Source organism: Gekko japonicus, unplaced genomic scaffold (assembly GCF_001447785.1).
Source record: "Gekko japonicus isolate JY-2015 unplaced genomic scaffold, Gekko_japonicus_V1.1 scaffold55, whole genome shotgun sequence".
In the NCBI taxonomy this organism is placed as follows: Eukaryota; Metazoa; Chordata; class Lepidosauria; order Squamata; family Gekkonidae; genus Gekko; species Gekko japonicus.
Genome location: NW_015160837.1, coordinates 1,468,626 through 1,485,441, shown reverse-complemented (window position 1 = coordinate 1,485,441; position 16,816 = coordinate 1,468,626). Strand labels below are relative to the sequence as shown.

Below are 16,816 nucleotides of genomic sequence, written 5' to 3'. Positions count from 1 at the left end.
TGGCGTGCCCACTCTCTCTAAGGAGTGGTTCCCATTTTATCTACTCGCCGAAGCTTTCGAATCGCTGGGTGGACGATGAGCTGGGGACAACAGGCTGGCTGCTCACACCAGTGCGGGGCTTGAACCAACACAGTTCAGATGTTAAGACAGTGGGATATACCCACTGTGCCACCGCTCCCCTCACATGAAAGCATTAGCCAAAGGGGGAAAAATGAAAGACCGTCGCCTTCATAATATTGGAAACATCTTCACAAGCAGGGCTATTTTTGGGCAGGAACGCACAGGAACGGAGTCCCGGCTGGCTCCTGAGTTGGCCACGCCCAGCAGGAACTCATTAGCATAATAGGCCACACCTAACAGCAGAAACTCATTAGGATTGGCTACATTAGGGGTGTGTGGCCTAACATGCAAAGAAGTTCCTGCTACAAAAAAAGCCCAGGGTTTTGACAACAAAGTAAACAGAATAAGCAAAAGGTGGGTGTGGCTGGATGACCACACTTCTGGTAACATGGGGGTGTGGCCTAATATCCCAATGAGCTGTGCTATCAGGGATGTGGCCTAATATGCTAATGAGTTCCTGCTGTTGGGTGTGGCCTGTTATGCTAATGAGTTCCTGCTGGACTTTTTCTACAAAAAAAGCCCTGTTCACAAGCAAAAGTCTACTCTGAATTGCACGCTGAACTGACATACATTTCTTAAACACAAACTAAATAGATAAACAACGGGTGAGACACGAACACCTCTGCCACCCCAAGCTCTTTGCCAAGACCAGGACGGGGCAAGAACCTGCACGCTAGGAGGAAGTGATCTCCAGTGCAGAGCCCAGATCAGTCAGCCTGTGATGTGTGAGCAGGTGGGCAGGGGAAGAGGTGGGAAGTCAAGAGCTGGAGCTGGCAGTGGTGGGGAAACTGGAACCTGAAGTGCGGAAGGGAAAAGACACTGGGGTGCTGATCAAGGGCAAAGAGGAAAGGCCAAGTCTGTAGTATTTATACCAGGCTTCGCCAGTCCAAAGAGCCAAACTACACATTCACACAGGCTTTTAACACGTTGGGTTTCCTGGAGCCACACAGAAGGTGCAGATAATGGCTTTTTTAAAAGAAGAAAAAAGAGGAAGAAGAGGAAGAGGAGGAAGAGGAAGAGGAAGAAGAAGAGGAGAAGGAGGAGGAGGAGGAGGAGAAGAAGGAGGAGAAGAAGAAGAAGAAGAGGAAGAAGAAGAAGAAGAGGAAGAAGAAGAGGAGGAGGAGGAGGAGGAGGAGATTGGATTTATACCCCGCCCTTCACTACCCAAAGGTGTCTCAGAGTGGCTTACAAACTCCCTTCCCTTCCCCTCCCCACAACAGACACCCTGTGAGGTAGGTGGGGCTGAGAGAGCTCTGACAGAAACTGCTCTTTTTTCAAGAACAGCTCTGACAAAACTATGGCTTGCCCAAGGTCATCCAGCAGGTGCAAGTGAAGGAGTGGGGGATCAAACCCGGTTCTCCCAGACTAGAGTCTGCGCACGTAACCGCTACAACCAAGCTGGCACAGGGGGAGGAAGAGCTCCCCCCCCCACTCCCCTGAGCTGTTTTCCCATGTAGAAATAGAGGTGGGGAATGGAGTTAACTGTTTCCGTGTGGGAAAATGACTCAAAGATCCGAGGAAACTGGTTTCACTTCGTTGGAAAGAAATCTGTAGCGACCTCTGTTTCAGTGCTCCATTGGTTTTAAAATAACCTATGTAAGAAAAGCTTCGGGGCTTTTCCTCCCACTGCAATGGCATTCCAAGCCCGTCTGGAATCGCCTTTATTTTTCAAAAGCCCTTCCCCCAAAGCTGCTGTGTGGCTGCAGGGAACTTGTCAAAAACCCAGACGTGTAGTTCGGCCTAGAGACTAACAACTAATCCAGGGATGGCCTTCCAAATTGCAAAAATCAACAGTGTCAGTCCACTTCCCTTCCGAGTCTGAAGGAGGCCCTGAAGCCTTAGCACAGACACTCCCAGGTGGGTCACTTGGCTGGATACAGGGTTGCTAGGTCCCTTCGTCGCCCTGGCAGGGGGATTTGGGGGGGGGTGTTCCGGGGATGGACAGGGGCAACGTGCTCCCTGCTGATCAGCTGAAATCCTTTAAATCTCCGCAGGAGGGGAGGGAGAGGGGAGTCCATTATCCTGGGGGCGGGGCTTGGGGGTAGGGCTTTTCCTGGCCAGCAGCAGATTAGAGGCCCCGGAAGCAGGGGGAAACCCGCCCAGATGTGAGGGCTGGCAACCCTAGCTGGATGGCAGCTTCTGACTTCACCGTTCTGGGCTCAGGGCCCAAAATATTCAACACTCAACACGGGGGATCAGCCGTAGGGCGACTGGGAGAGGGGGGCCTGACCGCTTTACAGTTTATTGCCCTCCCCTCTGCTCTGATTAGGTCTCAGGCAGCACGGGGGATCACCAGCAGCAACCACAGGGGTTTTCGGGGCAGCGGCTAGGGCAGCTGGCCACAGGGAGATGGGAAGAAGAAGAAGAGTTGGTTTGTACACCCCACTTTTCACTACCCAAAGGAGTCTCGGAGCAGCTTACAAACTCCTTCCCCTTCCTCTCCCCACAACAGACACCCTGTGAGGTCGGTGGGGCTGAGAGAGCTCTGAGAGGACTGTGACTGACCCAAGGTCACCTAGCTGGCCGCATGTGGAGGAGTGCGTAATCAAACCCGGTTCTTCAGATTAAGAGTCTGCCACTCTTAAGCACCACACCAAACTGGCTTCATCCACAGCTACAGAAATGTGCAAACCATCTCCAATCTGTTCACTACAGCTAAAGGATCATGAACTTGTTTGGAAGTAGCACACCCACAATTGCTGACGTAGGGTTGAATCCAGCCCACTTTTCCTGCTCGGTCTCACCCAATTTCTCTGTTTGCTACATCCTTCTTCCGCAAAGCTTTTTGCCCATGAATAATATATAGATATAAACATGTGTGTGTGTGTGTGTTCTTAATACATTACTTCCAGCCTTGTGAATCTGACTGTTGCCTACCTATCTTTTCACCAAGTTTCTCCTTCCTCTCCCCACAACAGACACCCTGTGAGGTAGGTGGGGCTGAGAGAGCTCTGAGAGGACTGTGACTGACCCAAGGTCACCTAGCGGGCCGCATGTGGAGGAGTGCGGAATCAAACCCGGTTCTTCAGATTAAGAGTCTGCCACTCTTAAGCACCACACCAAACTGGCTTCATCCACAGCTACAGAAATGTGCAAACCATCTCCAATCTGTTCACTACAGCTAAAGGATCATGAACTTGTTTGGAAGTAGCACACCCACAATTAGTGCTGCCTTAGGGTTGAATCCAGCCCACTTTTCCTGCTCAGTCTCACCCAATTTCTCTGTTTGCTACATCCTTCTTCCACAAAGCTTTTTGCCCATGAATAATATATAGATATAAACATATGTGTGTGTGTGTTCTTAATATATTACTTCCAGCCTTGTGAATCTGTTGCCTACCTATCTTTTCACCAAGTTTCTCCTCTTCTTGTTCAGCTTCTGTTGTACAGCGATACCCCTTTTTCTTTAGTATATGGCAGATAAAAACTCCCAGGAGTCCCATGAGGAAGAAGACAGGAATCAGGGCATAAGCGATAACTTCGGGATGCCCAGTACTTTCTGTATTCGGTCGAGTTGTACCTTCTTGGCTGTGGCTCGCTAAGGCAGTCGGAAGGTCTTGATTCCCTGTGAAAAAACAACAGAGAGGCCGTTACCTCAATCCACCCTGGTGCAAAGACAGAAATGTTTCACATTCCTAAATTGCCTCTCAGTCCAGAAATACAAAGCTCCAGGCAGCACGAGGCCTCACCGATTAACGAGTTTGGTCACTGATCGAGAGCTCTGTGTTTGTTCACTGGCAAATATATTTAAAATTTACAGTAAGTGGGACCCACACATCCCACCCCTGTTTATTTCAGATATTCGTATCACAACCTCCGAAAAGGGCTCCAGACAATGAATAGCAACTTTAAACAAAATATCTATATATCTAATTCCGAAGATGCCCCCTGGTGTGCGGATACCTAAATCCGCGCATCGGGGGCACCTGGGGGGCGGGAGATTTTTGTGCACACTTGGGACGGTCCCCAGGTGTGCACAAAAATCTTAAAACCTAAAAAAAATATTGGGGGGATAGTTAAATCCCCCCAAAAGTGACAGAGCATCCCCTGCGCACGCGCAGGGAACGCTCTGCAGCCGGCTTCGCTGCTGCTGCCGCCGCCTCGGAGCCGGCCGGGGGCAGCGAGGCCCAAGCGGCTGCAAGCCGCCGGGACTCACTTGGGGGGGAAAAGAGCGCCTTTGCAGCGGGGAGGGGGAACCGGTGAGGGCCCGGCGGGGGGACGGCAAAGGCCTGGCGGCTACAAGCCACACGGGCCTCGGTTTGCAGCCGGGGGGGAGCGGCGAAGGCCCGGCGACTACAAGCCGCGTGGGCCTCGCTTTGCAGCGGGGGGGGGAAGGACCCCCGAGGCCCAGCGGCTGCAAGCCACTCGGGCCTCGGTTCGGAGCTGAGGAGGCGGGGGTGGAGGAGATGGAGGAACCGGTGGGATGGCGGGGGAGAGCTTACCTGCTCCTGCTGGTTCCTCCGGTTGCCGAGTTTGGAGCTCCCCCCCCCCGCGAGTTTCGCGGGTCTTCTTTCTTGTATATATATATTTGCCATATATCACTTATGTAGAACCTAGCCTGAACTATGACACTCTCACCCAGCAAGTGCTGGTTCTTGGAAGAAAATGAGGCAGACTTTTCATACGCGGTCAGCAAGTGTACGCGTGCCTCCAGCTATTGGAAATGAGCTGTGAAAATTATTTTAGCTGGTCTGAGAAAACAGATACCCTACAAGCCAAATCCAGAGATGCTGCTGCTAAATTATCTACCTGACATCCCTAGTGACTTGTTAATGGTTGCCTTGCACATGATTACTGCAGCCAGGTTAGTCTTTGCAAGGCAATGGAAACAACAACAAAAACTTCCTAAGTTACAAGACTGATGGTTGAAAATAAAGGAGGTCTGTACCCTTGTGAAATTAAAAGCACACCAGAAAAACGGAGACGCATTTGGATTAGACCTACTACGGCCAAGGGCTACAGAGAGAATGGAACTGGCAACAGAATAGACTGAATTAATACCATAATTGTCCCATGCTGATAAAGGTTGTCTGTGTCCATGGTCGTAAAGGGGAAAGGGATGGTTATGGTTATATTTTATGCACCTTTGTACTTTGCATTTCCTTTCGTTGTTTGTTTTAATCAATATGTTTTTTAAAAAATAAACTACTACAGTCCCAAAGCTTTTGCCTATAGTCAACAAAATTCAGTATTCGACAAACAGATTCTCTAAACAAGGATGGACTTGGTCCTACAACAAGATAAATATGCATTCTGCAGTTTCGTTAGAGAGAGCAGGAAGTTAAATTGTTACATACCATCCAAGCCTATGGTGTACATCCCACTGAAACTGCGTGAAACGGAGAATATGGCCCAAAAAGGGAAATGTCAAAGTCACTTTTGTTAATTTAAACTTAATCTAAAAGTAACATTTGCACTGGCATCTCCCAGAAAGGTGTTAATACTACTGTAAGCAGTTCATTCAGTCAAGATTCCAGGCAAACAAAAACATAACATATTTATGTAAGATCCTTATGTAAGAATCCTTAGGAAGATAACCTATTCATTTTTTTAAATCACGTTTTATAACCTGGAGGCGTCTAGATTATAGTTATTCAAACATGCAAAACATGTTGTCTTGAACTTCTTGAATGCTGTCATCAGGATCAATACAACCACACTAACCTAATTCTTTGCCCTAATTTCTCATTGTCTTGAAATCTGGAGAAAACCATTTTCATACCCTGGTTATGGGCCAACAGGACCCACATCGGCCCATCAGATTATCCCAGAAGGCCGCAAGCCCACCCCCCCACCCCCACCCTGGCCTTTCTTGCCCCGACTTTCAAAGTAAGCCACTTGTATGAACAAGCTCTCCCCCAGAAATTAGTAGATGGGAAAACTGGCCAAGACAGGTTTGGTAAAAGCCAAACCAGTTGCTCCAGATTCTAGTTTAACAATTACCATCTTATCGCAATGTGGAGGCTGCATCAAGTCACACTTATTTGATTAAAACTATTTGTCACTGCACACATGGGAGAAGGATGCATATTGTACACAAATCACCTAATAAAATATAAATGGGGGGGGGAGATCCTAAATGACAGCCGTCACACCCTTCCACATTTTGCATCATCAACTTCCTATCCAATTGTTTGGGCAGCAAGGGCAAATATTCAAATCTTACAATTGCTCCTTCATCCTCATTCTAAAGCAAATCTCTCTCTAAAGCAAGGATGTCAAACATACAGCCTGCAGGCTAGAGTCGGCACATTCGGGGCTCTCATCTGGCCTGCAAACAACTGGTGCTGTTCTCAGCCCATGAGAGGAAAAGGGTCATGGGAGAACAAAAAACACCCTGGAGGTTTTGGAAACAGCCTCTCTGTCAGGCCTTCCTCTCAGACCACCACCACCACCCCGCTTCTATGGGAAATGCAGGAAAGATAAGAAGGAGAAGAGACTGTATTTATACTCTGCCCTTCACTACCCAAAGGAATCTCAGAGTGGCTTACGAACTCCTTTCCCTTCCCCTCCCCACAACAGACACCCTGTAAGGTAGGTGGGGCTGAGAGAGCTCCGACAGAAATTGCTCTTTTTCAAGGACAGCTGTGCCAGAAATATGGCTTGCCCAAGGTCATCCAGCAGCTGCAAGTGGAGGAGTGGGGAATCAAACCCGGTTCTCCCAGATTAGGGTCCACGCACTTAACCAAACTGGCTCTCCACCAAACTGGCTCTCACCAAACTGGATAAGACCTGGGGGTGGGAATGTTTTAATTCTCTGTCTAGATGTGAACTGCATGTAGGGGTTTATTTGTAGGGTTGTTGTGGCCTATGGCTACGACAATAAATATTGTTGACTTTGAACTGGGGGTGGGGGGATCTGGGAGAGCCAGGCTTTTGTGGATCCCCCAGTAAATCAGGGTTTTTTTTTCACTACTAGGAATCAATTGCTTTTCTGTGTATTTTGAGTAAAAAAATAATATCATTAATCAAGTTCGCCTGTGTCCTTTATAAAGTTTATATCTCCAGTATCTGGCATTACATTTATGGCACACAAGCCCAACGAACTGTCACTTATCTTAGATCCCGCTCTTGTAACAAATGAGTTTGATACCTCTGCTTTAAATGTAGAATACCCCCACAACAATCCTCCATGGGCACAATTGACATTAAATTTAGTATATCTAAATTTGATGAAAGTATTGTCTGAAATCCTAAACAGCAGAGAAATAGGTACTCGTTTTCAGTTCCTGACTAAGCAACATCATAGAAGACCCTTTCCTGACCTAGCGAAAAGTACTGGCACAAGAGTTCTTGGCTCTTTGCAAAGTTACTGCTACCCTTGTGGAACGGCATATGGATTCTGTCAACACGTTCTTCCCCTGACATTGAGCAGACAGTGCAAGGCCCCCGGAGCAGACCAGAATCACATTTGTTAAGCGTGCCTCTGTTCAACTAAGGGAGAGAACACAATGACCATGACTTAACATCTGCACATTTATGATGACATGATGAAGAGATCCAGTCCGGGGTAGTAGTTAAGAGTGTCAGACTGGGTTTCTGGAAGGCCCGGATTCAAATCCCCACCCTTGGGTTGGCCCTGGTCAGTGTTTGGATGGGGAATCATCAAGGAAGTCCAGACTCACAACGCAGGCAATGGCACACCACCTCTGAATGCCCCTGGCCTTGGAAACCCTACGGGGCCACTGTCAGTCAGCTATGACCTGATGGCCCTTTCCACCACCCGCAGCTCAGAAGATAACTAATTTCTACCGGGTTCAGTTCTCTAGAAGAAAGTAAAGCACGAATTTAAAAATAAAAATAAAAGAGAAGACTTATGGCCCCCCTGCTGTGCCGACTGTAAAATACAAACTGCAAATTTTTTTAACCCCAGTGTAACACCACAGTTAGGGCTGCAGTGGCTCAAGTGGTTAAGACGCTGAACTGCAGACCGGAAGGTCGGTAGTTCAGCCGTTCAAGACCCGAGTGCCGCATGACGGAGTGAGCTCCCGTCTCTGGCCCCGGCTCCTGCCAACCTAGCAGTTCAAAAGAAATTGCAAGCAGATAAATAGGTACCGCTTTGGGGGGGAGGTAACAGCGTTCTGCGTACCTCGGCATCTAGTCATGCCAGCCACATGACCACAGAAACGTCTCTGGACAGCGCTGGCTCTTCGGCTTGGAAACAGAGATGAGCACCGCAACCGTAGAGTCGGATTCAACTGGCTTTTGAGTAAAGGAAACCTTTACCTTTTATGAACAGTAAGAGGGCCTGGTACTTAGCTTCGCAGAGACCTCAGCAGCCCGTACCAGATACCACAGCTGCCTGTACCCACGTTCACATCAGGAAAATGGCAGCGGGTACCGGAAATGCCTACTGAAAGGTGTCCGCCAAAGCAGGTTCCTGGGGCCCCCTTTGGCTCTGTCTGAGTTTCTATGGGGTCGCGGGCAGAGTCAATGTCATCAGCCCTCCGATCCTTGCTTAACTCAAAATATTTCCTGTTGTTTTCTTTTAAACTGGAGTGCTATTGTGAGCTCTCCTACATCACAAAATAAAATTTAAACCTTCCCTGAAGCAGAAGAAAACTTCCCTAGGTCCCTGCCACACGGCAGGAAAAAAACCTGGCAAAGTGCGGCTTTTAAAAGCCGCACCAAAATAGAGACGCCGCAGCAGGATCCCCTGAGCCGCGGCGCCGTTGCTTCCCAGCACGATCAGATGCTGGGGAGGAAGCGACAGTCCGGAGGGGGAGGCTGCCGAACTGCGCGTGTCTGAGCATGCGCAGTTCGGCCAGGAGCCGGGGATGAGCCTGTGGAAGGACGCGCCGGCGATCCCACGGCCGGCCTTGATGCGCCCTTTCCCGAAGAACCACCTAGGTAGGTCATTTATTTTTGATGCGGGGTTTTGGGTGGAAGGGCCGGATCGGGAACGGGCGCGCCACGCTTCCCAGATGTTGCTGTGGGATCGCGCCCGTTTGCTGCGCCCCCGATCCGTCCCTCTCCCGGCCCAAAACCTCTCGTGTGACCGGGGCCCTAGTACTTTATAGAGATTTAGGGCTGATTCAAGTATTATCTCCACTTCACTGTCAACTGTTTTGTATACTGTTCTGGTAGGAACTGCATGGACAGGGACATGCAATCCAGTTCCTTCTCTTGAGAATATCTGCCATGGAAGCTTGCTGGATGGCCTTGGGCCAGTCACACTCTCTCAACCTATCCAACCTCACAGGGTTGTTGCGAGGGTAAAACGGAGGTGAGGAGAATTCCGTAAGTCACTTTGGGTGACCACTGGGGAGAAAGGAGGGGTATATGAATTAAGCAGATAAATATTGCTTCGAGAAGAAACCATTGCCGTACAGATGGGAAGCAATGAGGCGACGGTCGCCTGATGGCAACTGTGACCATTCCACAAGGGAAGCTATGCCTCCATGATGCTAGCAACAGTAGTAATTATGACAGCTACACTGTCCAAACACAGCTGAGTCCATTACAGCATTCAAGGAAACAGTTTACCATGTTCAATTAACTCTGTCCAGATAAGCCTATTGTACAGCACTGCAACTCTTTTATGTATTTCCCAAGCATACAAAAAAAAAATCACCCTAACAATGGCCTCTCTTCTAATTTGGCCACTTGTCAACCACGGAAAGCCAGCCTGGTTTTTATGAGGTAAAACTCAAGAGGCCCCTCCTCCAGGCAGCTGTGTTGAAAGGAATAAAATTAGCTCCTTCCAGCCGAAGGAAAGACCGTCACCAGCACAGGAACAAGGCTTCTCCCTTCTTTATTAGCAGTTGTAGCAACATTTCATTTTCCTAAGCTGCCACATTAGGAAGCTACGAGTGAACATGAGCAGACTATAAAGAGGAAGCTGTTTGACAAACGGATAACAGTCTACCAGCACCATTTCCTTCCAAATTAAAAAACATCCTGATAGATTTTAGTATGGGCCCTACTGGTAGCAGGAGCTCCTTTGCATATTAGGCCACACCCCCTAGTGTAGCCAATCCTCCAAGAGCTTACAGTAGCCCCAGTAAGAAGAGCTCTGTAAGCTCTTGGAGGATTGGCTACACTAGGGGGGGGTGGCCTAATATGCAAAGGAGCTCCTGCTACCAGTAGAGCCCTGGGACTCATCACCAAAGGCAACGGGGCGGGGGGGGGGACGACCAGCAACAAGTAGTAGCCACAGCGGACATATATTCGTGTTTACATTAGGACAATTAATTCAAGGCCTTTTAATTGACTAATCATCTCCTTTTCACCCAATGTCTTTCGTCCATCACGGAAGCCAAGGCCGCTGCACCCACTGAAATCTTCCGCTAGATCCCATTAGCTTCAGCATTACTGCTACAGCATGTGCTTTCCAACAGGCCTTGGAACCCCAAGCTCTGCAACAAACCCACCCTGGAGGGTGCAAGAACACCAAGGGGTGTGGTGGTGGAGAGAGTAAACTTTTAGGGAACATATTTACATATGTGGGGCAAATAAATTACAGCATCAGAAAATTTTCTTGGAAATGTTCTGCTTTGGAAATTTTTCTACCTGACATTACTGAACAAGATCCGGATAACATTCATTTCTAGGGAGATGTTCAGAGATACGCTGGCACTCGAAAGCCCCGAAGGAGAGTCAGATTTAAAGCAAATGGGCTTTGCTTTTTCACTGATGTTTCGTGCGTGCCATTCTGATACATGCACTTAATCAGGGGCTATTTCGTAGAAAAAGAGGTGCAGGAGCTCATTAGCATAACTTATTTGCATATGCCACACCCCCTGGCATCACCGGAAGTGTGTCAGAAGGCAACACCCACCGCTCAGGCTCCACTGGACTGTTTTGGATTGCTAGCTATTGGGGGGGGGGGGGACATGCAGATCTGCCCTCAAAGAGAGCTTGTACCTGAAGGCGGGCAGGGGGGGGCTCTGCAACTTACCTGGCTGCTTCTTGCTCTGACTGAGGGCTGCTGGGAGCAGGGGGTGGGGCTTGTTGCATGTGCCTGCCCCCTGGGCTCCTTACTGCCGGAGCTCCGCTCCTGTGCGCTCCCGCAGGAAATGACCCCAGCACTTAATGGGTTTTAGAACAAGCAACAAGCCCTCAAACAGACACACATTCTATATTCCTCAAGTTCACAAGGGAACACATGGGGAAATGGATCCTCTCCTTCAAGGAAAAAAAACCCAAGTTCATGAAATTTGGATATTATTTACTCTTCTGCCCCGTTTTGGAAGCCCAGGATGTCTCCATCCTATTTTCTTGCTCAATGCAATCCCCACTTATTTTTGCCTTTTATCGGCCCTGGTCACACGGGGGGGGGGGGGGAACATGGCCAAAGCACGGCTTTTCTGAGCCACAGCAAAATAGATGCGCGGCGGCGGGATCAGACAGATCCCCCAAGCCGCCGCGCAGTTGCTCCCCAGCACGATCAGATGCTAGGGGGAAGCCACGGGACAGAGAGCGAGGCATGCGCAGTTTGGCCGGGAGCCTCGAATGCTGCGGAAGACGGGCGCACCGGCGATCCCATGGCTGCCCTTGCTGCGGAGCTTCAGGTAGGTAGTACTCTTTTCTAGGTTCTTTTTTGCTGCGCATTTCCCCCCGGAAAGGACGGATCGGGGACGGGTGTGCTCCGCTTCCCAGATGTTGCGGTGTGATCGCGCCCATTTGATGCGCCTCCGATCCGTCCCTCTTGCGGGGCAAAACCTCCCATGTGACCAGGGCCACCACTGGCTTAAAAAAACAACAACAACACTTGCTTCAATAATCATTACATTTTATGATTACTGCCCTCCCACAAGTCCTGGGATACAGAATTGTTTGCCACTCGATTCCACAAATTTATAAATAGGCTTCTGCAGAGCTAGCACAAACACACAGTGTGTGTCGTTTACCAACATATGCCATGGAAAGCCAAGCATTAAAGGCTGTTTGGTTTTTCTGAGCCACCTGCTAACGGCAGATCAACCAGGGCAGGAACAGGCACTTACTTCTATTTATATTTAGTCTTTGCAGCCTGAATACCCAACCGTGCTGAAAATCAAGCACAAACAATATTGGCTATCGAAAAGCTTTTATGGGGATGGGAAAGGATGAGATCATTTCCCTCAACCAATGGAAAAGGCAATGAAAGATTATGTCACCTTTCTGCGGAAACGGAAAAATCCCCCCTTTCAGTACAAGGTAAAGGAGGAGGAAGAAAAAGAGGGCAAGCTTCTCTCCCCCCCCCCCCCCATAGCTACAAGACTCCAGTCACAAACAGAAGTCCCAATTCCTTTCTTCAAAACGCTTAAGACCCTTTACTTAGAATTACACTTAATCAGGGGTGGACTAACCATTTTAAGTGACTGGGAAATTTCACGGTGAGCCCCTGCCTTAAAGGGCTGGCTGGGGCAGGCAGGAGCAAGCAAGACCACTCCCCAGTAGCAATGCAGGGGGCACTGAACAGGCATCAGGTTTCCCTCTGCCACCTCCTGCTGTCAGTGGTGTGGAAGAGGCAACAGGTGAGCCAACTACCCACCACCAACACTGCCAGCCAGCCCTGAGCTAACGAGTCCCTGCATATCGCAGCACTGCACTGGGGCCATTCATCCTTGCTTGCTTATGGTCCATGTTCATTTCCCAGTATGCCCTATATGTAAAACTGTAATATATTTGTCAGGATTACTGCAAAAAGGGACGAGAGAGATGTCTCATGCTATAATATTAAGGGTTCTGGTCTGCATCTTGAATGGAGTATGCCATTGTCAACTAGACTGGGGGGGAATTATTATTATTATTATTATTATTATTATTATTATTATTATTATTATTATTATTTCCGATTTTATATACCGCCCCTGACCCCGAAGTGTCTCTGGGCGGTTTACACATATACAAGTTGATCCTACCTAGGGGCCACAATTCGTATGGGGGGGGAGACTACCTATCAGCACCCAAGCGGCGCGTTCTTCTTGTCTTTCGGGCGGTCATCCAATGTTGCTCCCGGCGCACCCAGGATGGGTCGGCAACTTCCTCCGGCAGGATCTTCCGATGGACTCCTCGGCGCGCAGCTGCTTCCGACTGCAGCTTCCGGCTTTTGTCCCTACGGCTCCGCCGTGCTGCGTCGTCACGCCATTATCAGGAGAAAGGCCCAGGCCACGTTGCTGGCATCACAGGAAGTGATGTCATCGTGCCAGTGACTTCCGAGTGATGCTCTGGTATCTGGGCAAAAACTCCATGGTGAAGCCAGCTTCTACCACAGATTTTTTTGCCCAAATACCAAAGCATTACCTGGAAGTCGCTGGCATAATGTCACTTCCTGTGCCACACCTGCAACATGGCCTGGGACTTTCTCCTGGTAAGTCCCCCCCCCCCCCCCCCGGACGAGCGTGGGGGGGGGGGTCTCCCGCCTCTAGCTGGGGGGGGGGGGTGTATGGCAACCCTAAACTAAACAAAACTTTTTAAAAAGTCTTCACCCACTGGTGGAACTCAATGATAGAGGAAGACAGGTGAGTGTCCCTGGGGAGGGAGTTTCAAAGTTTCAGCATCACAAGAGAGAAGTCTCTTTCTTGGCTTACCACTTGCCCAGCCTCAAATAATGGGGACACCTGAAGGAGGGCCTTCAAAGATGACCAGAGTAGATGGGCGGATCCGTAAGGGAAAAGAGAGTCATGAAACCAAGCATGTGTAGGTATGTGGGAAAACAGTGAGCTGTATCTAGTTGTTTGGAGAGAGGAGAACAGGATAGAGACTGAAAGATGCGGAGAGTATTGGCCGAAACACTGAGGAAGTGAGTCTTTTTTGTGGTCTGACATGGGATACCTGATCTATAAGAGTGCCTTTGAGCCTCCATGTAAAGTAAATACTACAAAGAGACCATAAGATTCCAACATTCTTTCTTTCCAAGCACAAGCTTTCTTTCCAAGCCCCTAGAACTTGCCATTGTTCAGAGAATCAAGGTGAGCACATACTACTGTTAATGGTATCAATGATTCACCATAACTCCATATTAACACCACACGCATGCTGACAGAAGGACAGAGAGAGAAAACCTGGGCTTAGGTCCTGAGACGCCCAGGAGAATAGTGGGCATATAAGTATTTCGAATAAAATAAAAGAGATGTGGCTTTCTACACAGATTGCTGAAAGTAAAGTTGGACTTGGTGTGGTCAGTGGCCCATATCTAGCCCATCGAGCCGTAACAGATTTCAAAAGCAGTTTCCTCAAAAATGGTCTTGGTGTGTGTGACGTCCTCCTTAATGGGGAGACTTAACACACTCTGTTCACATAAACTTAGTAGACTACTGCTGCCACCAGGAATTAAAAATGCCAAATCTCTCTGTTATGGTAGAATGACCCTGTTTCTGGGCACTTCAGAGGACTATGTGGCCCTGAGGAAGGACTGTTCTGACTGCTGGGATTAGTTTAAACAAATAATGATTTATTTATAAAAGAATAAAATAGGTTTCTGAGTATTTTGAACTGTTGTTGAAGAAAGGAACTTATAAATATAACTGAAAAAGCTGGGCATCACACACTGTCTCTCAAAACACCAAATCTCAACTCTGATAGCCTTAGCCACACAGGCTAAACTCTGTCTCTCTTAGCCACACAGGCTAAACAGTTTGTCTTAGCCACACAGGATAGACTCAAATTGCTTCTTCTGCCATCCAGGCTAAACTCAAAAACTCTCCACACTCATCCCTCTAAAATCCAGAATCTCCTCCAAGACACCCCTCCTCCCACATTCTCAGTCATCAGCCAATCACATCACACTCATCTCCCTCTATCACTCTCCTTACATTACTGCAGTCAAACTAAACATTTAAATAAACACACCCACCAAAACGTGAAACCATTACACTGTGCTTAGCAGAAGCAGCAGTGGAACTTTCCCTGTCCTTTACCACTTCAAGCCGCTGGTAGGGGCATTGTGTGCTTGAATTCTCCTCCAGAAAGAAAACAACTCAAAAAAGCGCAACAACCCCCCCCCATCATAAATGAAACTCTCCAGTAATGTCAACAGCCACAAAAGACTCAACGTGCCCTTTGTCTTCACACCGAAACTATGCGCATATTTTTATACCAAGCCAGCTAAGCCTTGTGCCATCTGGATTTATTTCTAGGCCCTGGCTCCTTATTCGGGGCCTGGAATTCCCCCTCTCCTTGTACACGTTAATTCATTTCTAAGCCCAGGACCCCAATTCCCCCACTGTTGTTTCGAAGGTCAGAAAGAAACGATTGTTTTCTGTCTGCTCTGTCTGCGTCCCGTCTGCCTGCCCCCTAACAGAGGGAAGACCTTCCACCCAAGCTCTGATTGTGTTTGCCCTCTCTGAAACCACCCATCTCTAGAAAAATGCCCACGTCTCCATCTGATACACGAAACACTGTCCCATTTCCCCCTCTCTTGCTACCCAAATCTCCTTCATCAGTGTTGAATTATCTGCTGCAGGGGTCATTTCGTAGAAAAAGAGCTAGGGGAACTCATTAGCATAACTCATTAGCATATGCCACACCCCCTGACATCAGGGGCCCGGCGGTGGACCTGCAAGGCCGGCAGGAGTGCGAGGAAGCCCCGCCAAAGCCCTCCCTGGCCCCAGGCAGGCAGGGGTGGGGAGAGGCGGGGGGGGAGCAAATTACCCTCCCTCTTCTCCTGCCTCCTCCTGGCTGAATGAGGGCTGGAAGCGGGGCGGCCGGAAGCAGGGGGCGGGGCTTCATCATGTGCCCCGCCCCCCTGCACCTTACCCGGGGGAACTGCGATCCCCCACGATCCCCCCTGAAATGACCTCTGATCTGCTGGAATCTCAGGACTGGTAAAAAAATTAAAACTTGTGACATCCGGAGGGGGGGGCCTGGTGCAATAAAGCCGCCTAATCCCTCACACACTTCCTTCTCTTGCCTCAGATTTGGGTAACTTGACTGGCACAGCTCTTTAACCCAGATCTACCGATCCCACCCTTGTGATCTGCAGGCTCTTCCCTTCCTCATTTCTGATCTGTAGTTCTATTTTGGTGCCTGACATTTCCCTTCAGCCTCTTGAAGCCTTGTGGGTAGCGTTCGTCACACAGTCGGAGATACTTGGATAGCCCAGGCAAGCCTGATCTCATCAGATCTTGGGAGCTAAGCAGAGCCGACCCTGGCAAGTATTTGGACGGGAGGCCTCCACAGAAAACCAGGGCCGGGAGGCCAGAGTCAGGCTATCTAGACACTCCTCTGAACGTGCCCCAGTAGGAGTCGCCAGAGGTCGCCATGACTTCCAGGCATGGGCACAAACACACACACACGCACAAATGCAAAACTACCAAAAAAAAAAAAAAAACATACCCATCACTGACGTCTGAACAGATATTCTTGAGTCCTGGGAAGCATTCAAAAGGATCAATGGCACTTTTTTTGGGAGGGTGAGATTTGCTCAGGCTCAAACTAATGCTTTAAAGCCCTTTATGGCCAGGGTCTAGCCTACCTGAGGGACCGCCTTTCTCCATATGTTCCCCCAACGGCACTACGGTCAGGGAGTCGTCATCTCCTGGAAATTCCAGGCCCTAGAGATGTTAAATTTGCGGTGACCAGGACCAGGGCGTTTTCGGTGGCAGCTCCTACCTGGTGGAAGGAGCTCCCGGAGGAGAGCCGGGCCCTGCGGGAGCTCTTCCGCCAGGCCTTTGAGTAGGAGCCGCCGCCACTACTATTCCACCACTGCCCCTATGCACTATCGTATTACCATCATGATTGTCTGGATCCCACTGGAGGGACGAGGCGT

The 16,816-nt window shown here is 49.2% G+C and overlaps 1 protein-coding gene across 1 annotated transcript in view; it reads right to left on the bottom strand.

The window, feature by feature from the left end:
• Nucleotides 1-16,816, bottom strand: part of RELL1 (RELT-like 1) — a 39,019-nt gene that overhangs the window by 11,321 nt on the left and 10,882 nt on the right. The window contains exon 2 of the mRNA XM_015418288.1: nt 3,461-3,685. Within this exon, the coding sequence (XP_015273774.1) occupies nt 3,461-3,685 (225 nt within the window). The remainder of the gene's footprint in view (nt 1-3,460; nt 3,686-16,816) is intronic.